The sequence below is a fragment of the Eimeria tenella genome, genomic scaffold (genome assembly GCF_000499545.2).
Source record: "Eimeria tenella Houghton genomic scaffold, Eth_scaff129, whole genome shotgun sequence".
Classification (NCBI taxonomy): domain Eukaryota; phylum Apicomplexa; class Conoidasida; order Eucoccidiorida; family Eimeriidae; genus Eimeria; species Eimeria tenella.
In genome coordinates this window covers 47,292-72,920 of record NW_013541501.1, presented here as the reverse complement: position 1 = coordinate 72,920, position 25,629 = coordinate 47,292, and the positions used below count along the sequence as shown (strand labels likewise).

Here is a 25,629-nt window from a genome sequence, read left to right as displayed (position 1 = left end):
GGGGGGCCCACGAGGACCCCGAGTGGCCCATGCACACCTGGGCCGGAGTGGACCAGCAGCGCAAACCCCACCTGGACCACTACTCGCTGCTGCGGGTGCGCAGCGCGCTGCAGTGGCTCCGCGAGGACCCCGCGGCGCCCTGGATCATACGGGTGGACCAGGCTGGTCTGGACCACCCGGGCAGCTGGCGCGTCCTCAGCAGCAACGCCTACCTCCGCTCCGTGTACTGGTTCGTGCTGCTGTCGGGGGGGATGCTGCAGCCGCGGGTGCTGCACCTGCCGCTGCAGACGCGGGGCCTCTTTTGCCGCGGCCACATCGACCAGCAGGACGACGTGCTCCCGGACATCATCACTTCTTCCGAGGACTCTCTTCTCCAGTCCCTCCTTTCTTTCCTCTGGCCCAAGCAGAAGGTCAAGTCCATCAGCCGGAGACCCGGCCGCTTCCTCGAGCCCGCCAGCCCGCCGCCCGACGCCCCGGGGGGCCCCCAGGGGGCCCCCCTGAGCAGCGGCACCGACGCGCCGCACGCGCAGCACGCACCTGCACCTGCAGCAGCAGCAGCAGCAGCGGCGGCGGCGCCGGCTGCGATACTCCCGCCCGCAGACGCTGACGCCCCGGGACCCGATCCCGCAGCGCCAGTCAGTCCTCCCAACAGCTCCAAACCCTAAACCCTAAACCCTCGCAACCGAGGGCCAAACAGAAACCCTAAACTCTGGAATTGAAACCCACAAGCACGAAGCAGCGCCGCGCCAGCACCCACCCTAAACCCTAAACCCTAAACCCTAAACCCTAACGCTGCGTGTCAGGCGCGGCGGCTGTCGGAGGGCGACGAGAAGGAGAGCGAGGCTGTGGGGGGCGAGTACGTGGGGCTGGTGAAGGGCCCCGGGCAGTGCAAAGAAGATATTGTTGAAGACGCCTTTTTGGTGTTGTGGGAGGCCCTCGCGGAGGCCCGCACTCAAAGCACTCTTTTCGTTTGGAGCAAAAACTCCAGCTCCCCCCAAATCCGCTTCGCCGTCCTCAACGACGCCCTCATCAAAGTCCACGTCTCGTGAGCGCCCACGCCGGCCCGGCTAGCTAGCCGGCGCTGGCTAGCTGGGGATAGCTAGCTGGGGATAGCTAGCTCGGGATGGCTAGCTCGGGGTAGCTAGCTGGAGATAGCTAGCTCGGGTTAGCTAGCTCGGGATAGCTAGCTCGGGATAGCTAGCTCGGGATAGCTAGCGGTGGAAAGATAGCTGTGGTTAGCCAGCGGTGGCAAGGTAGCTGCGGCTAGCTAGCAGTCGCGAGATAGCTGTGGCGAAGTAGCTGTGGCGAACTAGCTGTTTCTGGCTACCTGTCGCTAGCTAGCGATGGCAGTACAGCTGTGGCTAGCTGCCAGCCAGCTAGCCAGCCAGCCAGCCAGCTAGCTAGCTAGCTGGGGGCGTTGCGTGCGCTGGGCGGGGCGCAGGCTGCGGGACACGTGGTCCTTCGTGGTGGCCATCGTCATCAGCATTTTGGCCGCGCTCGCCCTCGCCTGCGGGGCCGTCTACGTTTGCTTCAGCAACCTCATGCCCCGTCTGCGAAAGGCCCACACGGACGCCATCGTGATGCGCGCAGCCAGCCACAGACTCGACCACGAGCTGCCCTGTGAGTCCCGCCCCCATCCACGGGGCCCCAGGGGGCCCGCGGGGGCCCCCGGGACTCCTAGGGGCCCCCGTCGGGCTCCAGGGCCCTCTAGGGCTGCCGGGGGGCTTTCAGGGGGCCCCTAGGGACCTCCGGAGCTGCCGGAGGGCCTCCGGGGGGCCCCAGGGCCCTCTAAGGAGAGAAGAGGCTCCCTTGGGAGGCCCACGGCTCTAGGTAGCATCGTGCCCTGAGGCCCCAGGGCCCCTAGGGCCCTCCGGGGCTCTGGAGGCACCTAGGGCCCTCGGGGGCCCCTAGAGCCCCCAAGCATCCCTCCCAAGTGCTAGTGCCCACCGAGGGCCCCTGTTGCTTTTTGCGTGGGCGTTTGAGGGGCCCCTCGCAGCGCCCCGCCGTTTCTTTGGGGGCCCCCAGGGGTCCCAAGGGCCCCCGGGGCCCCCCGGGGCCGCTGGAGGCCTAGGAAGTGTCTGAGAAGGGCGGCTTTTGCTGAAGAGGGACGGGCGGCGTTTGGTGTTGGGGCGTTTGCGTGCAGCGGCGCTGAACGCGGCGGAGGCGGGGGCGTGGAACCTAATGGTGGTACCAGTGGACCACCCGGCGCACGGGATTTTGCTGCGGTGGTCCACTGGGGACTGCCCGCAGCCCGCAGCGTGGATGGGCGTGCACATGAAGCCAGCGCTGGCTGCGTGGGCGGACGCGGCCAACGACCGCAGCCGCATGGCGGAGTGCAGCAAAGAAGAAATTTATGTTTACTTGAACACGAGCAAAGTGACTTCAGTGCACGAGTTCGGACTTAACCAAAAAGAGCTGTTTTTGCCTTCGCGGCACCCCGGCCCCGTCCACCTCGAAGTCGCCCAGGACTACGAACTCCAAATGCACAAAAAGTACAGAGTCCGGCTGATCTTCTTCAGCGCGCAGGGGCGGCTCATTGACCAGAGCCGCTGGTCTGCAGAGTTCATCTTGGGGCCCCGTCTCTCCATCACGGACTACCCTTTGCTGCTGCTCAGCAAGTGCGTCCCCACCCGCGTGTCTTCTCTCGACATTTTCCTCCGCAAGTTCGCCAAGACCGCCAGCCACTTCTCCATCCCCGTCGAGCTCGAGGACCTCCAGCTCCACGTCTTCGCAGTCCCCTGCCAAGACCCCAGCGTCTACGCTCCCGGCAGGTCCGCATGCATGCATGCATGCATGCATGCATGCATGCATGCAGACGTGCATGCATGCTGCGCAAATGCGTGCGTGCAGGCACGCGTGCGTGCAGCGCTGCATGCAGGCTGTGCATGCACGTGGCGCCTGCGTCCACTCTGTGCATATGCAATGTAGACGCAAGCACACTTGCATGCGAGCACGCACGCATGCATCATGCATGCATGCATCCATGCATGCGCAGTTTGCATGCATGCGCGACGCGACTGTGTGTTGGGGCTTTGCAGCGCCCTGGGCCGCAAACGCACGGTTTCCTTTGACCACAGTCATTCCCGCGTTCTCTCGCAGCTCGTGGACTCTCTCAAACAAACGGAGTGCAGGTTTACAGTGGCGGCTCACTTTGGCCAAAAAGCCCATACAGTAAGCCCCGCCTGAGGGCCCCACGGGCCCTCCAGAGCCAGGGGGCCCCCCGGGGCCCCACATGGGACCCTCCGGCAGTCACAGAGGGGTCCCTCGGCTCCCCTAGAGGGGGCCTTTAACCCCACATGGGGCCTCCGTGCGGGCAGCAGGGGACAGTTCTAGAACCAGGGGCCCTAAGGATTCCCAAGCGGAGTGTTGGGGCTGCTGCAGCTCCTGCTGCGGCTGCTGCTGCAGCTGCGGGCCGTCCCCTGCTGCCCAAATCCTCGCTTTTGATGAGTAGCGCATGCATGGAGGCCTGTGCAGCTTCCCGTGGAGATGCAGTTTAAATTTCTTTGCCGACGAAGCAATGCTTGCCCCTTTCCCTGCAGAGACGAAGACAAACGCATGTAAACTGTCCATGCACTTCGCTGGCTGCAGACAAAGACAAACGCATGCACTGTGCATGCACTTCGCTGGCTGCTGCAGGCAAGGGAAGTGGCCATGCGTACCGGCAGGCGAGTCTACTCAGATGTTTCCTTTCGCGGGCGGCCAACGCTGGTGACGCCTTCGGAGTTGCGCGAGGCGGACCGCCAGGTGGGTGCATGCATGCGTTTGGGGGTTCTGGGGCCCCCTTGGGGGGCCCCTTGGGGGGCCCCTTTGGAATTCTAGGGGGCCCCCCCGGGGTCCCCTGCAGGGGCCCCCATTCGGGGCCCTCTTTGCCTCAGACTTGAGGGCTTCTGTGGGCCCTTCTGTCCCCGAGTCTGCGTATTGTGGGGCCCTCTTTATCTCTTAGGGTTTAGTTGCAAGTCTTGGGCCTTTTTTGTGGGACTAAAGACTCGTTTGTGGGATTCGTCTTTGCCCAGCTGCATGCATTAGTTTGCGCAGAAGCGGAGATTTGCAAACAGCAATAGCAGCGGATAATGCATGCGTATTGCATGCGTTTTGGGAGTCCCCGCAGCCCCAAAGGCCAGCTGCTGCTGCTGCTGCTGCTGCTCTTTGCTGCCCCCAGGCCTACGCCTACTTGACTTGCCCGGGCCAAACATTCCGGCTGGACAGAGACAGAATAGCGCAGCACGTGATTGGCTTTGAAGTCTCCGACGAAGGCACTGGACAAGTTCTGGCTTTTGGAGTTATTCGGTTCGAAGACCTTTACCAAATTGTCAAAGACGCCATGCAAGACGGCTCTTCCGGCGGTGAGCTTTCAACCCTTAGCTGCCCCTGCATGCAGAGGGGCCCCTGCATGCAGAGGGGGCCCTGCATGTTGAGGGGTCGCTGCATGCAGAGGGGCCCCTGCATGCAGAGGGGCCCCTGCATGCAGAGGAGGCCCCTGCATGCAGAGGGGGCCCTGCATGCACAGTAGTGTGGGGGGTCTGAGGGGAGTTTGCTGCTCCTGGGGAAAAAAAACAGCTACGGGTAGCTCAGCAGCAAATGCCAGCGGAGCCCCCCGGCTTTGCTGCAGGGGGCCCCCAAGAGCGCCGCTGGGGGCTTTCGACGGGTTCAGCAATTCGCGCGCTAGGGTTTAGGGTTTAGGGTTTAGGGCTTAGGGCTTAAAGCTGAGGGCTAAGCCAAACAAGCTGCAGGGCAGACGCATGCATGCAAACTCGGGGCTGTGGAGATAGTGTAGCTCGAGCTAGGGCCTCAATAATTGGCTGCTAACTCTTTCTAAGGGGCCCCCAGGCTGCTGCGTGGGGCTGCATGCACAGGGGCCCCCCAAGACGCGTCATACCCAGCGCGCCACAGCCGATTCAGAGTGGGCCTTGAGCATGTGGATGGGAGGGGCCCCTGGGGCCGCCTGGAGTGCAGTTTGGAGATTAAACACATCAAGTCTTATATCAGGTGGGCTGCTGCTGCTGCTACTGCTGCTTCTGCTGCTGCTGCTGCTCGTATGTGCGGCTACAGCTACTGCTGTGTCAATGCTGGGCTGCGAAGCAGCCAGCCCCCAACTGCAGCGAAAAGCCCCACTACATGCGCTGCTTCACTGCATGCACTGCCCGATTGCATGCACTGCCCCACTGCATGCACTGCCTCACTGCATGCACTGCTTCACTGCATGCACTGCCCTGCTGCATGAACTGACTCAGACATGAAGACAAAGAAGAAGAACAGGAGCTCCCAGGCTTCCAGAGGCGAAGAGCCCGCAAGAAAACGGACTTCCAGCCTATGGGGGCAGCGCTAGCTGCCAGGTCTGTGGCCAGAATACGCGACGAGCCAACTCACGGTGCGGCCCAAACCCTGAACCCTAAACCCTAAACCCTAGGCTCTGCACGTGACAGCGTTCTTCGGCTGCGCCTCCGAAGTGTCGGAAGCTAGCAGTGCTGCTGCTCCGCCTTAGCGTGTTGCCTGCCTTTGTCTCTTCGATTCCGTCCTACTTTTTCCGGTTCTCGCGGTTTAGGGTTTAGGGTTTAGGGCTAGGGTTTAGGGTTTGCGGCGGTCTGTTTTGCGCAGAAACCGCCCCGGCCCGGCGCACTCGGTTTGCGCGCGTCGAGGGAAATTCTGAAGACATTTTGGCCCAGTTGGGACTGATAGAAGAGGCTGGGCGTCCAGCTGCACATACACCCCAGGCTGCTGCTGCTGCTGCGGAGGCCCCGCGGCCAGCTGAATCCAGCAGGCCCACCCTGAGCAGGTCCCGGCGCAGTGTCGTCACGCCCATTGACGCCGACTCCCTGCAAAGTAAACAGAGCTGAGCTTCTGGGGTTTAGGGTTTAGGGTTTAGGGTTTAGAGTTTTTACGCGCTGCGAATCTTCAGCGCCTCTGCAACACTCGCCTTCCCGCCGCGAGCCCACCCAACCGAGCGAGCAAACAGCCCGCGCTGCTGCCTGCGTGCTGCCTCCACCGGCTCCGCCGCCGCCGCTGCTGCTGCTGCTGCTGCTGCTGCAGTCCCGCTGCTGGAGGGGTCTGGGGGCGGGAGCGGGGCGCCTTCGAGCGCGCGGAGCCCGCGGAGCTCCGTGGGGCTCGCGGAGGCGCGGAAGAGCCGCGCGAGCGGGCTGGGCGCGAAGGCCGCGGCGCCGCACTTCACGCGGGACTCCCCTGGGCGGCCCGTGCTGCAGGGCGCAGACCTGTTTGTGCAGTGGCAGTGGGGCGACTCGCCAGTGCGCCCCGACCACATTTACCTCGCGCTCTTCGACCACCGCACCGACGCCTTCGTCTTCCCGCTCCACTGGGGGCGCGCCATCCCCAACACCGGCAGCTACGCCTGGCACGTCGACACCCACTTCAGGGTCAGCCCTCCCGCTGCTGCCAGCTGACTCCTGCTCCTGCTGCTGCTGCTGCGACCCGAGCTGCTAATTAAGCTGCTGCTGCTGCTGCGACCCAAGCTGCTAATTAAACTGCTGCTGCTGCTGCGACACATGCTGCTAATTAAGCTGCTGCTGCTGCTGCGACACAAGCTGCTGGTTAAGCTGCTGCTGCTGCGGCGACACAAGCTGCTAATTAAGCTGCTGCTGCTGCTACGACACAAGCAGCGAGCTCAGACGCTTCTGCTGCTGTGCAACGAGCTGCGAACTAAGACGCTGCTGCTGCTGTGCAACAAACTGCGGACTAAGCTGCTGCTGCGAATTAAGCTGCTGCTGCTGCTGCACCCTAAGCTGCGGAGGCAGGGTGCATGGGCTGGTTGCTTTCCTGTGGAGACGCTGCTGATAGTCTCGTTGGGTTCTGCAAAGTTAGTGAGGCGCTGCTCCGCCCCACAAGCCCCAAACCCGCCTGTTTGCTGCATGCATGCATGCATGCATGCAGAACCAAGAAACCTCGCAGCTGGTCTACCTGGGCATGTTCGAATCCGAAGTGGACCCTTGCACTCCCGCGTCTGAAGCCGTGTGCCAGTCAAATGCCTTCTTCATAGTTAAGCCCACGCCTTTGTGCGAGCTGGAGCTCCTCTATGCTTGCTTCTGCAGGACCCACGGGCTCGAGATGGAGGTAAACTTGGTGCTCTGGCTCGAGGGTTTAGAGTTTAGGGTTTATTGCTTGTGACTGGGGGTTTAGGGCTCGGCCCTTAGGGTTTAGGGTCTACGCATGAGGGCTGGTGGGCTTGGGTGCTGCGGCCGCCGGTCTGAGCAACCCCGGCACCCACAAGGCTTCACTGACAACACGCTGCAGTAGGAGGCCGCGGTAAAAGGGTTTAGGGTTTAGGGTTTAGGGTCTGGGGTTTAACGTCTAGGGTTGGGGGTTTGGAGTCTACAAGCCTGAGACGGAATGAATGGCCGGCACACAAAGCTGGCTGCTGCTGCCTGGCAGCCAAAAGTGAAGATGCATTTTTTTATGTGGACACAAACTTTATGCCTTTAGTACGGGCAAGTACACATTTACGCATCTGGGCAATATATAGAATATGCATGCATTGATTCACATTGCTTCATATGTATATATATTCTTTGTTCAGCCATATGACACATCCCATGCTATATATGTACAATGTATGTACGTTTTGTGTGAATATATTTATAGATAACATATAGAGATAGTGCATGCATATACTTCTAGTCTGTGTGCTTAATATATGCAAGAAGGGCAGAGCCAAATGCTTATTTACGCAATATATACGGCATAGCCTATGCACGAAATATGCATATTGTATGCATGAGTAGGGTACAGGCGAATATGGAAAAAGATAGTGTGCAGATGCATGCATGCAATGCATGCATAAGTGTCTAAAAGAGGGGCTTTGCGCCGGCAAGGGCCGGGCCAGGGAGCCAAGAAAGCCCCAAAAGCTGAGTTTGCATGCGGACTTGTGGCGGGTTCGCAGCACTTGTCGGAGGCGAAGCTGGTGGAGTTTGGCTTCTCAGTGCAAGAAACCATGTTGAAGGTTTGCCCCGATCTTCGAGCCCCCTTCTCGACAGAGCCCCCCGCAGAAGCTGTGCACTGCCCGGGCCAGTGCGTCGTGAGCACGCAGTCGAAATTGGTGATGTTGGCCAAGACTGATGAGGAAACCTTCAACCAGGCCGCCCACGTCCAGGAAAAACAAGTTGTCGTCTACAAGTAAACCCTAAACCCTAAACCCGCCCTGCAGGCCCCGCACCTCGAATCGGGCGGCGCGACGAGGGAACAGAGGCTCCGAGGCGCTTGACTCAGTTGCAAAGCCCAGCGGCCTTCCGCCAGGCTAAAGGGTTTAAGGTTTAGGGTTTAGGGTTTAGGGTTTGCGAGCTGCTGGTTAGGTTTTAAGGTGTTTCGTGTGGGGATAACAGCGCCTTCCATAACCAGGGCCGCCCGATGCTCGCACAATTCTTTTCTACTTTTTATTTGAATTTCTCTTTCTGAATTTCCAGAGACATATGAATGCTTACGCCCTTGTATGTGTACATACGAGATATATATGTATATATACTACACACATACGCACACACACAAATATATATATATATATATACATATACTAGTATGTTTAAGACGTATGTGCGTATATATTGTGCGCTACCGCTTCTGCTGCTGCTGCTTTTGCTGCTGCTGCTTTTGCTGCTGCTGCTGGTGGTGACGTTTAGGTCTGTGTCTCGCCTGGTGCGGATAATCGAGAACATTGAAATAAGCCAAGACGTGAAGTGGTGGACTCAGTCTCCAGACGTGTCTTTGCTGAACATGGGCCTGTGCTACAACAACGTGGTGATGGAGAAGGCGCTGCGGCTGCTGGGCAAAGCCATTCGGCGGGCGCGCGGGGTGGGCCGTCTCAGCCGCAGGCGCTGGGACTCGCTGCTGACGGACTTGCCGCGCTTCATGAGCAGCAGAACTGCAGAGTTTGTTGTTCTTCCCAACCTCGTGAACTTCCTCCTCGTCTGTCTCCAGCTAGCCATCGGCTACGGGTTCCCAGTCCTCCTCGTCTCCCTCTACCTCTACGACTGCCATTCCCTCGCCGTGAGTTCCGCTGCAGCAGCTAGCTAGCCATCGAACGAGCCGCCCAGCGGCAGCCAGCCAGCCAGCTAGCCAGCTAGCCAGCTAGCCACCTGGTCAACTAGTCAGCTACTCTGCTAAGCAGCACAATGCTAGCCACTAAACCAGATAGGTAGATATCCAGCTAGCCAGCTAGTCAGCTATTGAGCTAGCCAGCAGGCCGCTGGCCAGATGACCAGCTAGTCAGCTGCTCATCTAGCCGGTTAGCCAGCTGGCCAGCTAGCCAAGTTCGCAGAGAAAGCTGCTGCTGCTGCTGCTGCTCGCCGTTTCGTTTGGGAAGATTGTTTATATGCTCTGCGAATTCGCCGTTTCTTGAATTTCTTCCTCTGTGCCTTTTGCTGCGCCGGCTGCGCCTGTCTGCGCCCATTATTATAATTATTTTCGTTGCTGTTATTGTTATATTAGTATCGCTATTATTCTTATTGTTCTTGGTATTTGAATTAGTATTATTTGTCTTTTTCGCAGCTGGCTCCACGTGATCTTCTTGTCTTCACTGCAAACGAACACATATAAATGAATCAAATAATATTCAGAGACAATTGGTGCTCATTTCCATATTTCTTTTTCTGCTGCTGCTGCTGCTGCAGAAAGTGGACTCAGACAGCGCCGACGACAACACTGTCTCGCTCTTGCCCGACATTGCCTTCGATGTCTCCTGGAAGACTCTCTCCAACTTGGGCCCCTGGGGTGTTTCCATCTTTTGTCTCGCCGGGCTGCACTTTTTGGTGATGACTGTCGCAATTTTCTTCAAGTCCGCAAGCCCACTGCAACAGTGCCCTGCTGTCCACAAGAGTGGAATTATTCAAGTCATTTGTTCATTTATTGGTTTTTTTGATGCCCGGGTATCTCCTATTCATGCATTTTCTTCGTCCTTGAGCTCAAAAACACGCCACATGTTAAACATGCATCTGTGCATGCATGCGCATGAGTTTGTGTTGTGCCTGGTCTCCAGCTTTTTGTCTCGCGCACACATGCATGCGTTATATCAGTGCAATTATATTGTACTTACTACATGTATTATGTTTATTACATGCACTCGGTTGTATGTACCTTATACGGAGCATATATTTTACAAATTACACACGTTATTTACACTACGTGTTGCACATATTGGTCATGGATATTACACACACCATCTACATACAGAGAAATATATTACAGATGTTCCATGTTAAACATATATATAAATGAATAAATGCACTTTCAGACAAACTTTGGCGCAGAATGGTTCGCGCCTGCACAGACCCTAGAAAGATGCAAAAATATGCCATTTTGTTGCTCTTAAGAAGCTCAAGGGCTTTTGGAGCTGCTGCGCTGCTCCTTGGCTCTGCTGCTGCGGTGCTTCTTGGCTCTGCTGCTGCGCTGCTTCTTGACTCTTTTTGCTGCTTTTGCATGCTTGAGTGCAGCGCGTTCCTGCGGGATGAGCAGCCTCGGCTGATGCTGCACGTGGACGTCTTGGGCAGCATATTTCTGACAGTTTCTCTTTTTTCGGTGACTTTGGGAGTCTCTTCTTTCATTCTTTGGTTCCTCTTGGGGGCCCTTGTCAACTCTGACTCCTTCTTGCCCTACGCCGCCATGTTTGGCTCTGTCACTTTCGTCATTTACTTCCTCTGGAGCAACTTCGTTACCTCGAGGGTGAACCGCAACTCTAAACCCTAAACCCTAAACCCTAAACTCCATGCGGTGGCGGCCAACGCAAGCGGAGGGGCGATAGCTGCTGACGCCGGTCCACGCCGCGCAAACCCTAAACCCTAAACCCTAGGGGCTGGGGTTCCAGGCTCGGAACTGTGGACTTGCAAGTAGGCGTTCTAGGGTTTGGGTTTGTGCGGACTGGGCCTCAGGAGTCTGTGAGCCGCTACATTGAAGAAAACATGCAGCTGCTGCTCTCGCTCGCACTGGACCACTGGTTCGCCCACACGAACATCACCTATACGGGCAAGGAGCAGCTCGTGGCCGACGAGACCCTCATAGCCTACAGAGACAAAATTCGAGACGAGCTGCGGGTGCGCAGGCTCTGCATTCCTTTATATTTACTGCATGCATGCTATGTGTTTGCATGTGAATGTGCTTATTGGTAAATGTATATTTGCAAATTTTGCATAGAGGCCCTGTCCATAGATAGTTGTGTATGTGATTAGGCAAATGTGGGCTGCGTCCAGATATTCTGTGGAGTTGCATTGCGTATACGAATATATTTTTGTATGCATGTGTATTTGTGGCAGTTATGTAAATATGTGCATTTCATGTATGCATATACGTGCACACAGATGGACACAAATATGCTAAAATATATTTATACATATATATCTCTGAATCTGCATAGCTGCAGCCATTCACATCAATGTAGATACACCTGAGTACTTGATGTATTTGACGAACGTGGACTCATTTTTTGTCTAGTTTTATTTTCTCTACAAATGGCGCTGAGCGATGCACTCAGACAAATGCAACCGCTCATTAGTGTTTGCATTGCTGGATGGGTCCCGTTATGTACGCTTCAAGCCGTTTTCCCTCATTTTGAGTCATTTAATCAATTATTATTATTTATTTATTTGTTGTTCGTTCGCTTCTGCGGCTTGTTTGCCCCTCAGGAGGCCAGGATGCGCATGCGAAGAGAGTTTCAACTTGGCTATGTCCATGAGGAGTCTGATTCGTTTTCTAGCCGCTCCGGAAGCTCTTTGAAGCATTTTGGCTCGGCGGGGATGAAAAGGAAAAAAGAAAAAGTAAACGCAAGCCTTAATCTTATGCATTCAACCTGGCGTTTCATTGCACCGCATCTATGCTGCACAGACAGAATTGCTTCCTATCTGTACCCATGTTGTTCCATGAATTCAGTACACCCACATTATCTTGTATTAGTTTGTTGCAACAACACTTCCTGGATAAGCTCATATGCAGTTGCAACTAAGAATGCAGCATCAGTGGCTAGACACTTCTTAATCTTTTGCGCACCTGCAGCAGCAGCAGCAGCAGCAGAAGGCGCAGCAGCACCACCTGCAGTGGCAACTGCAGTGCTGCTTAGCCAAGGGATTAGGCCAGCGAAAAACCCTCACTCCCACGGCTACAGAAATAATACAAAATATACCTAAATGTACACAAGTTACGTACGCATAAAGGCATATGCTTCCATTTATTATTATATTTATTAATAGGCATGCTTAATGTGTTTACACTCTTAACCGCCTCAGCTGGCAACTTACGTCTACGAAAAAGTCGTGGCCCCCTTTGAAAACGCCTTCAGCATTGACAGCAACGGAGTCGCCACGGGGCTGCATGCAATCCCGAATCTGCCCGATGGAGGTCAGTCCTAAACCCTAAACCCTAAGCGCTACGGGTCCTAGTGTCCTAGGTAGGGCAGAGATGCATTTGCTGCAGCTGACGTCCCAGGCCGAAGTGGTCGTGTGTGGCCACATGCTGAACTCTGAACTCTGTAGGCACCACAATCCACGCAGTTATAGGGTTTAGTGTTTGAATCGCACGGGGGAGGGTTTAGGGTCAACTTAAATTCCGCAGCAGCTGCCAGTGGTCATCGCTGTTGCTGCTGCTGCTGCTGCAGCACGGTTCGCAACCTGCGCTGAGGTGGAGCGCCACAGCGAACGCGTGGAGGACATGCTCACGGGGTGGGACTCCGTGCTGCTGAAGGACGGTGTCAAGTACGGGCCCAGATACGGGTGAGCTAACGGCGCGTAGCAGCAGCTACAGCAGCAGCAGCAACAGCAGCAGCAACAGCAGCAGCAGCGGCAGCAGGAGGGCTTGCTGGGCTATTAATCTGTGACTCTAGCTGCCAGAGAAACACTGCTTTCTTTAGCCTTCTTTCTAGCGTCAGGTGCCATGCGACCTCTGCAGCAGCCACAGGGCAGCTGCCGTTGTTGCGGCTGCTGCAGCAGCAGCAAGGCACTAGCTGTTGCTGCAGCGTTGCAGCAGCTGCTGCGTTTTTGCTGTATCTCTCTTGTTGCTTCTTTAGCTACAAAGTGGACACGTCACCTGCGCCGAACACCAGCTACAGCCAGGCCATAATTGCTGTGCCGAAATACCCGCCAGCGGAAGAGCTGGATGAGATGCTGAAGGTGCAGCTTATTTTCGACAAGTTCGTCGACGACCACAAAGACAAACTCACCGCGAAGAACTATTTGGCCCTCCTCAGGAGAGTCAAGGGCAGCGACACTGAGCTTGTGCGTTTTATGGGGGCCAGTGGCTAGGGTTTAGGGTTTAGGCTCGTTCGTAGAGAGTTGGGCTTATGGCGTAGGGTTTACGGTTTAGGGTGTACGGTTCCAGCTGGCTGATAATTAGATTTGACCTGGTAAAACTGACGGGGAGTCAAGGAGAGCGACACAGAGCTTGCTAACAGGCCCTGCCGCAACCGGCAAGCTAACTAGGGTTCAAGGCTGAGTTTACGGTTTACCGTTTAGGGTTTGGGGTTTACATCTGCAGACCCAGTGGGAGCAACTTTGCGAGTACTACAATGATGCGGTCAACACGAACATCGACCCCGCCGTGGGAATATCCCTGCACGATCTCGTCAAGATATACAGCTTACAGTCGGGTGGGCCCGAAACCCTAAGCCCTAGCCCTAATCCCAAGCGCTTAGCCCCAACCCTAAACCCTAGTCCCAAACCCTAGCCTAACTCCTGATCGAAAACTCCTCTGAATTTCCTCGTGTGCCTCCACGCATCGCTGCCGCAACAGCGCTGAGCCCCCCCACGGTCCCATCGCAGTACCTTTCGCTGTTGCTGCTGCTGCTGTTGTTGTTGTTGCTGCTGCTGCTGCTGCGCATCAGGCGATTTGGACCGCGACTACGAGCTGCTGTTCCCCACGCTACGGCCCGGGGAAGCCGACGATCTCGACATGGAGGAGCTGGACCGCCTCAGCGACGAGAGCCTGGAGCTTTCGGCCAGCGAGCCCTCAGACATTGACGAGACCACAGACGAAGAAGACGAGGACATGCCCAATGTAATCGCAGGAAGAGCTGCTGCTGCTGCTGCTGCTGCTGCAGTTGATCCTTATGAGGCGGCTCCAGGCAACGCTGCTGTGGTTCGGGCTCAATGATGATGCAGGCCCTGCTGCTTCAGCTGCTGCCGTCCATATAGCTGCTGCAGGAATTCCTGCGGCTGCTGCAGTTGCTGCTGATAGGGTTGCTGTAGTCTGTGCTGCAGTTGCTTAACGAGGCCATTGCAGGCTTTGCTGCTGCTCGTGAAGGTCCTGCTAATGTTGCCGTTGCATTCATTGCTGCTGCTGCCGCGGGCGATGCCGTGGCTGCTGCTCCTGCCGCTGGACTTGCTGCTGCGGCGCAAGTAGCAGCAGCAGCTGCTGCTGCTGAAGCCCGCTGTTTGCTGCTGGGACGGCTGTGGGCCCCGCAGGAGGCGGACGATGAGGGCAGAGACCGCAACGCCATCGCCAACACTGAAGAAGACAGAATTGAATATGAGCTCAAGTCCAAAATCAACGCCAGGAAGCTGCAGTTCATCTACAACTACGTCACTCAGGAAAACAGGGGACAGTGAGCCTTGGCCGAGCTGCAAACTGCCCACAGCTAGCCACAGCTAGCCGCAGCTAGCCACAACCAGCCACAGCTAGCCACAGCCAACCGTTAAACTTGATCGCAATTGGCACAAAAGAGAATTTGATTTGGAGGAGTCACGGAGCAGCTGCTTGCAGACGGCCGCAATGAAATAAGTGCTGGCGAGCCCGAAATGGCGAGAGACTGTCTCCTTGCCTTTTTCGTCTTTTGCTTTATTTTTTTTGCACTATCCGAAACCCTCTGGTGAGTCCCCGTGGCTGCTGGCGCTCAGGGCTGTGGACGAGCTGATATCTTCTGTGCCTTACTTGGCGGCGAAGACCCTGGAGACACATTTGCTGCTGCTGTCTCCCGTTTTTGGCAAAGAGGCCGTCCTGGGCACTTCCGCCCCCTCTCTAAGACTGGCTCGGGCGGGTTCAGCGCTTTCTGCGGGTTATGCGGGGCTTGGCAGCGAAGAGGCTCCGGGCGCTAGAAAGGTCAGTTTGCTGCAGCTTTTTTTTTCTTTTAGCTAGTTGCTGTTCCTCTCGCCGGCTGCTTCTTTGGCTAGCTAGCTAGCCGGAGAAATAGGATAGATAGCTGGCCAAAGTATCGAAGTAGCTAGCGGGGAGCCAGTGCGGGATGTGAAAGAGGCAGCTAAAGAGCTGAGACGCGCCGACTCAGGCCCACGGCTTTAGAAGCTGCACCTGCAGCGCTGGGCTCGACGTCCCCGCAAGCGTGGTTTAGGGTTTAGAGCTCAGTGCTTGTCTCCGCAACAAAGGGCTTGAGGTTCAGGTCTCAAGATGACTGAACTAGACCCACAACCAGGCTGCAGGCCCTGAAGCTGCAGCATGGCTCGGGTGCGAGACTGGGTTATCGATATTAAAGTGCAGGGTCAAATGGTTTAAGATTTTGGGTTTAGGGTTTACGGTTGAGGGTTTCTGGAGATTTGAGCGTCTCAGGAGGACCGTTTCGTGACCCTGTTGAAGGTAATCCAGGTGGAGTTCTACCAGGAGCTGACTCGGCAGTTCCGGCTGGTGCATGCGCAAATGTTTGACACGCTGAACGTGCGCAGCGGCATTCAAGACTATTTCGACAATGTAATGCCTCAAAAGGTTTCTATGAAGGCGTCGCGGCTGCTGAACAGCAGCCTCGAGCTCTCCAGGGCGGATGTACACCCCAGCAACCAGGAGGCCCTCACCAGCGCGCCCCCCAAGACGGCGAACCAGCTCATGCGGTCTTTGCAGCGCTACCGAATTGAAAAAGATTTCGAAATTCGCGACATTTTGGCCCTCATAGCCAAGGCCCAGGGCTCTCAGCAGCAGCAGCTCCAGGTCCACCTCATCATGAAAACCCTAGTGGACCTCCAGATTATTGAACCGAGACAAGTCCAAGAGGAAGATCTGGAGCTCATTGTTGAGGGCGCCGCCATCCGAGAGGTGGATATTCCGCACTAAGGATGGATTTAAGTGTATTGTATATACGCAATTTGAAAATTTGTACTTCTCGTTGTTCAAAACAACCTTTTATGCTCATGTCCATAGCTTGACTTGTACTTCGCTGTGGTCCACTTCAAGGGTGCATTTCAACTCTAGAGGTGTTGGTGCGTGGTATACGTACAAGTAGTACTCTGTTGCTGTTCTGAAGTCGTTGCCTATGCGCCTCTCGCAGAAAGAAACCACTGTGTTCTTCACCAATTTCATCGTTTTTATTTTTCTTCCTTACTTCTGAATAGCTGCTTCGAGTTGACCCAATTCGTACTGTGCTGTGTAGATATTCCGCGTATATCTTTTGGCTTGATCAGCGAAGTTTAAGTTCGCGGATATATATATATATATATAGTCTTAATATATAAGAAATGCTCGCGGTTCATTAATTTACAGGTTAGGGGCCTAGACTTTCAGGCGCACTTTCCCAGTTCCTGTGCCTTTTTGCCCGGCTCCTCTTACTCCTGTCTCAGGCCACCTCATGCAACTCTATAGCTATTTTCGCATTAACTTACTCGTGTGCATCCGCATTTATTCATCTAGTGTGCACTGATAATATGACTTCACTAAGAAGGACGCCGAAGGCATTATTTTGCTGCTTTCCGCAAAGCCGGCCAATGCATTTGCTCCACTTCATTGCCTAGTGTCGCTACTCACTAGTTTTGTTTATCTTAATAGTATATATGTGCAACATATGCATTATAATACATTACGTACATATGTATACGTTCCGCATCGCAACTTATGTCTTGTGGCTGTATCATTATGTGGATATTTGTGGATGCTCTTGTTTCGAGTTTTTCTGTTGCCAATTCTTCTACCACAGCTCTCCCGCTGCACTCGCCATACAAGAAATTGCATGTTTCGCACCCTCAAACCATATTTTCAAATTTGTATGCACTTTGTCTGGCTTTTGTGGACTTGGCGCATGCGCATGCAGATGAAGATCCTGCAGCCCACAGAGCTGGCCTGCTTGAAGCTGGTGGTGGAGGCCATAGACAAGCAGCTGGGCGGCCGTCTGCAGCGGATGAACTCGACCACCCACGTTGTGCAGGTGCTGAAGTACATTTCGGAAAGATATTTGTGGCTGCCTTGTGAGTTTCTGAATCCCTACACGATTCCTCTTGAATAATAGTAAATATGTCACAGCTGGCTCTTGTGCCACGGCTCAGCTGCAACAATTTCTTACTCAAACAAAGACACCTGCAGAAGAGGCAGTGCCCGCATTGGGGATTACATGAGCACATGACGGATGCATGCCTTCTTGTATTTGTTTGAAAATGCATGCATGTGCGCGAACCAGCAAATGTATTTGTAAACATATATGCGTAGGATATGTAGTCTGCATACCCATAAATATACACGTGAACAAATCTGTGCATGCACTTCATACGGCAGGAACACAGAAAGACAGCAGCAACAGTTAAAAAACGCAGCAGCATTAGGAGCAGCAGGAAGCAAAATGTTGCTTGCAGTGATGCGACTGACGCTTCGGGGAATGCCGCAAGAATATTCCACATTTTCAGCCAGCCTCACGCATCTTGCTATGCAGACCGTTGCATGCATGCGTGCTCGTGCGTGCATTGCTCTATTCTCATGTTCAAGCATTTTGGCATTCTAATAAAAAGAGCACGAGAGTGTATTTTCATGGGCGTATATTCCTGAGACGGGTCAGAACTCCATTTAGCTATTCTTGTACAAATGTAATGTATGAATGTATAACCATGCATGCACACACATGCGCATGCATATAACCATGAGTTGGCTCAGAACTAACTTTATATGCATTTGTGTATGCACATATATGCTTCTATTTTTATCAGGCTTCCAGTTCTTGGTTCAGCTGCTCGGAAACAATTTGTCTGTGGATGAGCTCCCTGGGGGTGCTGTTGAGATGGATGGAGTTAGCGACAGAGATTCAGAGAAAGTATCAGAAGACCGAGGTTCAAGACGTAGGGTTGCAGCTTTAGCGCAATGGGTTTAGGGTTTGGGGTCAAAGGGCTGCCATCCTAGTTGGTTTTGATGCAGCAGCAGAGTACACAGCAGTAAAACGCAGCAGCAGCAGCGTCCCATAGCAGCAGAAGCAGAAGAAAAGCCAAAACTCGCGTGCCCCCCGTGCCATCATCCCAGAAGCAGCAACAACAGCATTAGCAGCTGCAGCAGTTACAGTCACATCTATTGCATCAGTGTTGACGGCAGCTCTCACAATAGCATTCAAAGCCGCACCATTCGCAGCAGCACACAATGCAGCGGCATTCGTAGCATCATTCAGCGTCACAGCATTTGTAGCAGCATCTGTAGCTGCATCTCCAGCAGAATTTGCTGCGGCGGAACCTGCAGCAGCAGCATGTGCAGCAGCACGTGCGGCAGCAACCGCTGGAGCAAGTGCATTTGCTGTAGTTGCTTTTGTTCGGATGCGGGGGCTTTTGTTCAGTGATGAGCTCTGCTGAAGACCGGCAGCGGCGGCGTTACGAAAGCAACTTGGAGCGGCTGCGGAGCGTGTTCCACCAACTGGGAAACTGGTCAGGCTTCTTGCCACTGGACTTGGTCGACGAAGCAATTCAACTTTTGACGGACAACCGGCTGAACTTCTCAGGAGTCGTCGGCTGCCTCCAGCAGCTCAAGATCGGCTCGGTGTACGTACACGAAAGGGGCCACGCCGTCGGCGCCCTCGAGAAACTCGGACTCCGAAAGGACTCCGCAGTCTGCGACATTCAGGCTTCCAGTGCGTTCCCCCAGACTGCACTTGTGAATACAAAATTAACTGCCTCAATATTTATGTGTTCATTCGTACTTATATATTTGTGTCTTCATAAACATGTATTCTTGTACGTATATATGTGTATACATATTTTATACACAATTGATGTACATGCGTATGCACACACACAATCATAGTCACATATTGGCGCATTATACAAGTTTTCCTTTTCGAATTATATTTTCGCAAATGTTTCACATTGATTTTGGTGTATATGAATGCACTAATCTGCTGCTGTGGCGGTGGCGGCGCGCAGGCGAGACGGTCAGCGAGATCATCGACTGGACTCAGTTTCGACACGACCCTGGGTGGACTCCGGAGATGTTTCGTGCTTTTGAAAAGCTGACGGCGTCGTGCCCGGGGTATATGGGAAAGAGTCAAATGGTGGAGTTCGTGAAGGAGATCCACAAGCTGTTTCAGCCGCAGATCTCCGAACTTAGAAGAGGCAGAGACAGACTCAGGGGCCGCAAAGCCGGGCCCAAGGAAGGCATCACCCAGCTGGGCACTGTCAACAGAGACGTAGCCATGAGAGCCGCAGAAGGAGACGACTTCCAGGCAGTCCCTGGAGACCTTGCTCTGGACGCCATGGAGGAGGTGGGCAGCAGCAGCAGCTCAAATATGCTGCAAATATGTGTTTCTATACGCATAAATATGCTCAAATATACGTATAATATATGCATGCGTATACATACATGTATGCATGTGCATATGCATGTATTTCTAGGCGCCATGTGTACATATTTCATAGGCATTATTACCTTTTTGAATCTGCATGTGTTCATATTAGACACACGTTTGACTGTGTCGGCACAGAGATAGTGTTAGCTGGTGGTGAGGTGGTGATATGAATTCTTGTATTCCAAATGCGTCAAACCGTTAGCACTACAGCTTTATTTCAAAAGCACAAATTTTTTTGGCTTGCTTTGCTGGTTACCTATTTAAATCTTTGCCTTCTGGGGTCAGTAAATTCCAGTTCATCCTTGGAGTAGGCGCTGAACTGCTTTTGATAGTTTCTGCTGCGGCATCTGCAATTGCTTGTGCTGCTGCATTCGCTCCTGCTGCTCCATCTGTTGCTGTTGCTGTGTTTGCTGTACCAACTTTTTGCTGCTCCAGGGCATGCGCATGGTATCTTTCGAGATGTTTCACCGTGTGGCAGTGAAGCTGGGCTTGAGCGTTGGCCATCGCCACTCACGCATGCTGTGGATAATGATATCTTTTGACAGTTATGACGAGATTCAGCAGTTTTTGCCGGAGCGAGACGTGAAGCTGGGCATCACTAGGGTGTATCTACAGCCTTTTACTGCCCTCGGCAAGCCCTTTCTCAACAGGGATTCAGTTTCAAACATTGTTGGCTACAAGGGGCTTGTCACCTTCGTCATCTTTAGGCGCATACTCAGGCAACTTGACATTGTCATTTCAGACAGAGTAAATAATTTTACTTGCATTTATACATATCTATCAATGAGTAGACGCTCCTCGAAATGGGTACATATGTACATATAAATCTGTGTGCAGTTGCATGTATTGTATTTGTTTGCAAGCCTACGCATGCAGGTCTGCATATATGCAAAAGGTAATACTTGCGGCCAATCCCGTTCGTCAATATGCCTTTTTATGGTTGTTTCTCGTCCTCCTGTGAATGACGGGGATTCTGTTGCTGTTCCTGCTGCCATGTACACGCGCTTTTATTGTTGTCCTTCATACTGTCGCTTTCCCAGCAAGTGATTTTACGGTATTTATAGGCGCATGCTTAATGTATATGCATTTTTGCATTGCTTGTGCATTACTATTTGGGCATATCATTGTTTCTGCATACCTAAAAGTGCATACCTGCAGTTTGGTCAGAGGTTTGCTTTTGGCGGAACATTGTTGCATTCTTGTGTTGCAGGGGAAAGTGTTTTATTATTTTGCGTTGTTTATTCACCTGACGTCTTTCTGCTTTTCCTGAGCCTCTTCCTTTCTTATTCATATTTGGCGTTGCCTTCGAAATGCCATCTGCTCCTGCTCTTATGCTGCTGCCAGTTGTCTCATTTCGGCACTACTCAAAGGGGCGGCCAGCTCAATTTAGTTCACAAATAACATTTATTTGAATATAGCGGAAGAGGACAAAGAAATCACCTCTGAATTGCAGTCGCCAGCACCTTTCGCTTTTTCGTCTCTCTCGGCTTCTTTCTTGCCTGCATTATTTCTGGCTTTCTTATGGTATAAGTCCCTCTGGAGCTTGTTGATGCTGCTACTCAGCAGCAGCAGCTTCGTAGCAATAACGGCTTGCTGCAACTGCTCTTTTCGTGCCACTCTCAGGCCGCCCGCGCCCTGTGGGATGAACTGCCCAAGGACCCCATGGATGTGACAGACTTTTTGCCCGCGGGGCTTCTGGAGGGTTCGATTCGCACTAAGTACTTGAGGCTGGAAATGGACACCTTGGGCATGGACCCCACCAAGGGCCGAGTCGTCAGCATAGAGTGCCTCCGCAAAAAGCTGCCCCGGTAGGCAGTTGAGAAGAGTTTTGCTGCTAGGGTTTAGCTAAAGAGCCTTTCAACGAATGTTTAGCTGGAGGGGATGTTAATTAAAGCTTAGATAATAGTAGGCTTTAGCTGTGGAGGCTGTTAAGGAGGTCTCGGCTGAGGAGGGCGCTAATTAGGGTTTGGCTGCGAAGCTAATAATTAGGGTTTGGCTGCAAAGAGTTTGGATTTGGCTGCGGAGAATGGTAATTAAGATTTGGTTGCAAAGACGTGAATTAGAGATTGGCTATCAAGTAGGGTCTGAGTTGCTGCACATAGGCAGTTCTGCTGATGTCAGTCGTGCCTCTTTGCTCGTCTTGCCCCATTGTGTTGCCGGTGCCTCTGCTTTAATTGGCAAAATTCCTTTAAGTGGCCCTATAGCCAGCGCTGGCTATGAGCTCTTAGCAGCAGAAACGGGGGCTATCCTGTCGGCTATTCGGTTTTTTGTAGCTGCTCACTCAAGTTGTTTTGCACCCGCGTAAATGAAGCAGCTGCCGAGGCCTGCTGGCTCGCTGTGCTGCAAAAACAGGCTGTTGATGACGGGTCTGTGGCCCGAGGCGATCCGCGTGCTGCTGACGCTGGCGCTGCAGCTGGAGGTGCCGAACTCGCGGCTGGAGCGGGTGCTGAAGTCTATGGAGAGGCGGACGAATCGTTTTGGGCTGATAAAGCCGGAAGACGTGGGGTCTATTTTGAGTTCTTTGTCTGTGGAGGGCATGAGCTTCGCCATGCTGCGAGACGTCATTCACAAAATGCGCATTCAAATGCCCGAACAAGACATCAAACGCATGTTCGATCTCATGGACATCAACCACGACCTCAGCCTCTCCCTCAGCGAACTCCTCAGCGGGTTCGAAGTCCTCTTTGGCCGTTTCATGCCCCTCCTGGTCCTTCAGGAGGTGGGCCTTTCCCTAGATCGCATGCTGCTCGTTCTCTGCCTCACTACTTTGGGGCTGCTGGCTTTCTTCGGCTTCTTGGGACTCGCCTTCTCCAGCTTCGAGGTACACCCACATCACTTTCAACGCGCCTTAGCAGGCCAAACTGCTGTATCCAGCGTTGACAGGCATCTCATATACGCCTCAGGAACAGTTGCTTGAGTAGCAAACTCTAAACCCTAGACGTTAAAATCTAGGGCAAACCCCTTGAAGAAACGCAGCCAGCGAAGGGACTCAGACACAGACAGGCAAACAGAAGGACATAGTAGGCACAGAAGTTCAAAGGCTAACGCATGCGAGCCGCCGACATAGAAACAAACAAGCGAGGGGGGGCGCCGCATGCAAAGCAAGCGTTAAAAAGCGGCCCCAAAATAACGCATGCGTGCTCCCTAGTCCAGTCTCGCAGTGTCCTCACATCTCGCTTCACCCTCTCGCCTACCGCTGCTGCTACTGCTGTTGCTGCTGCTGCAGAGTTTGAAGAGCGGGGTGAGCACCGCTGTGCAGTCGATGCTCGCGGTGCTGGGCGCGGTGGGCCTCCAGTCTGGGGCCTCCCAAGAGGCTGAAGAGGTGGAACAAAAGATGAAGCAACACATTGAGTCCATTATGGGAGACAAGTTGTCGAGGGCTAAGGAGCAAGTAGAGGAGCTTCAAGAAGCCTACAAGCCTGAGCCTACCTCGAAGGAGGGGAAGCCGCTTAAGGTATACCTTCTCATTTTTCTGTTGCCGATGCTACTGCGGAAACTGACTGAGAACATGCTCTTTTTTGCTTGCTGCGGGTCATGCCGCTGCTGCTGACAGCTGTTGCTGTCCGCCATGCTGCTCTTGCTGGTGCCAATGCTAGTACTTTGGCTGTTTTGCAGCTGCTGTTACTTCTCGTGCTGCAATTGCCACTTCACACAACACGCGCATTCATCTTGTGCATGCAGAAATAAGCATGTATGTGCAATCATATGCGTTCTATATAATGCAAATAGATGTCATATGGGTGCAACAAGAAAGCGTTATGCTCCACGCATATGCTGTGCTGCAGCTGCGGTACATCGTACCCCGGCGCTACCGGCCTGACCTTGAGGACCCTAGGCCGTGCGTGACTTTTGCCCCTGGGTCTTATGTCCGCCTGGAGCCTGCGGTGTCCGGCAGAGTGGACCGTACCCAGCTGCGGTGGTCCATTACGCCGAGGCTGCCACCCCAAACAGGGCTGGTTTTCAGTCGACAAACTGGTGTGTGCTGCTGCTGCTGCCTCTGCTGCTGCTGCTGGGGCTGCTTAGGGGGGAGGAGGCAGTGGGAGGGGTGTAGGGAAAGGGCTGCTACTGTGGATAGCAATGCTTCCGCTGCTGCTGTTTAAAGTGAAGGGGTCATAACGCTGTTGTTGGGATCGCCGGTGCTGCTGCTTTTGCTTTTTGAGTAACAGATATATCCCGGCTTTCTTTTCTTTGTAGTGAGCGTGTGAATCAAGGATATGATTAGCTGTAAAGATTTAGGATACAGGATTCAGGGCTTGGGGGTCAGGCTTTAGGGTTTGTACGCAGGGATAATCGAAGGCATAATTCCGGCCAAAGATGAAGGTGACATGAGTGCGCAGCTAATGCATGCATTCACGAAGTCTCACGACCCAGCATCCCGTACGTCCTCAAACTGAGCAACTTAATTTGTTTCTTTATTCGCTCTCTTGCTGCTCCTTGTCGCCAGGTGCTTCTGTTTTCTGATAGTTTCTGCTGCTCACTGTTGTGAACGTGTGTCTTGCTGCCTTTGTTGGCGCCCTTCAAAGAGCTCTAATGCCAGTTTTGCCTTGCCTTCTTCTTGGCCGTATTCTGACCCCAAAATATATAAAATGAATAAAATAACTAGCAAATTCAACGTTATATTAAATCGATCGTCACTATTGTCATGGCCACGCAGCTAGCGCTATTGCAGTCATCCAAGCCTCTTGCTGTCTGCTGTCGTCTCCGTGTCTACCATAATTTTTCCTAGTGTAATCATTATAATTGCTATTATTATTATTATCAGTGACTATTATTGCCACTACTATTATTTGACATGTTTCCTCCTTTCGTTGCCTCAGGCGTGTACCAGCCTACAGCTGAGGCTGCAGCAGCCTACCACGCGGATGAAGCCAGCGATGTCGTGAGGCCCTTGAGGGTTCCCAGAAAGACATACGTAATTGTCTGTCGCAACCAGGCAGGCTCAGCTAGGGCCAGAGTAACGTTCCAAGTAAGTAGCGGGAGGAGCAGCAGCAGCAGACGGTGCAGCAACCGCTGCTGCTACTGCTGCTGCAGTACCTTAATGACCCTTATTGTGATCGCCCATGATTAGCGCTGCCTCGATTGTGTCTCAAGGGCTGCTGCTGAGCTCGGTGTGGAGGTTTGGTGGGGTTGTTGTTGCAGATTCAGCCGAAGGCCCAAGCAACGAGAACGCATGCAAAGAAAGATGAAGAGGGCAAGCGCGAGGTGCGAAAGCGCCAGAGCCTCAGGGACCAATCTTCCGCCAACTGATTTTTTGACTTTTACCGCTTTTTGCAGTTGACATAGGCTTTACTGCTGCTACGCGCGCGAAGTGCACTCGCTGCAACTTTGTTGCTGCGTGCATTGGCGTTCGCGCCATTATTGCTAGTATTGCATTTAGGGTTTTGTCGGAGGGAGCCATGCATGGATGAATACGTATATATATTTATATATACAGCAGTGCATGCTTGTTGCGCGTGACTACTATTGCGGAGAGGAATATTGTAAGAAGCTCTTCTTACATATTCGCAACAGCTGCTGGAGTCTGTCGACGCCAGCGCGGCTCCAACAGCTTTTAATGCCACCGGCGCACTTGTAGTAAGCTCTAAACTCTAAACCCTAGAAAGAGGCAATACGGGTGGGGCCTTCCAGCGTGCATGCCGCAGTGGCATCTGCGCCTTTGCATGCTGTCTGGGGGAAGAGACCGCCGACCAAGCAAACGCTGAAGTAGATAAACGAACAAGTGCTAGCTACGCTTCCGCTGGCCATGTGCCCTCTGCTCCTAACTGTCAATTTTATTTTTAAGTATTCCTTATGGCACTGGCTAGCCCTCTTTATAAGCTTCATTCATACACTTTGGTCGGGTTACCTTCACTATGGCTGCTGGTCTATGCCTTCTAGATACGGTCACGAAATACAAATGCAAAAATAGAAATTCATGAAAGCGGCGAGCTCGCACGTAAAAAGACCCGCAAACCGCCAGTGTGCGTCCCAAACAAAAATTCGATGTTGCGGTTAAAACATTCAAGTATTGAACAACTGCTTTTCAGCTTGGCCTACACCTTCAGAGCTCTTGGATGCGGTTTTTGTACACCTCAGCCACCCCAATATGCCGGAATGGACCCGTGACTATTGCTGCAGCAGCCGCAGCTGCTGCTATTGCTGCCGCGGTGAGCTCGCATTTTCTAATATAAATCGAGGCAGTGAAATAG

General features: G+C 53.5%; 1 protein-coding gene across 1 annotated transcript; it reads left to right on the top strand.

The window, feature by feature from the left end:
- Positions 1-29: 29 nt before the first annotated feature.
- On the top strand, positions 30-24,688 carry ETH_00025555 (EF hand domain-containing protein, putative; the record flags this gene model as incomplete). The annotated part of the gene is made up of 37 exons (XM_013373273.1): positions 30-635; positions 804-1,045; positions 1,442-1,620; positions 2,144-2,771; positions 3,039-3,171; positions 3,637-3,744; positions 4,160-4,343; positions 4,854-4,986; positions 5,232-5,368; positions 5,596-5,820; positions 6,028-6,368; positions 6,883-7,062; positions 7,889-8,121; positions 8,622-8,988; positions 9,612-9,775; positions 10,431-10,659; positions 10,866-11,027; positions 12,213-12,324; positions 12,581-12,695; positions 12,989-13,196; positions 13,456-13,567; positions 13,802-13,974; positions 14,178-14,521; positions 14,814-15,015; positions 15,478-15,954; positions 16,943-17,096; positions 17,826-17,954; positions 18,437-18,727; positions 19,020-19,357; positions 19,877-20,188; positions 21,065-21,249; positions 21,794-22,262; positions 22,668-22,895; positions 23,227-23,416; positions 23,726-23,818; positions 24,259-24,407; positions 24,581-24,688. 37 exons carry the CDS (start codon positions 30-32, stop codon positions 24,686-24,688), a joined length of 8,640 nt encoding a protein of 2,879 aa, XP_013228727.1.
- Between the last annotated feature and the right edge of the window lie 941 nt (positions 24,689-25,629).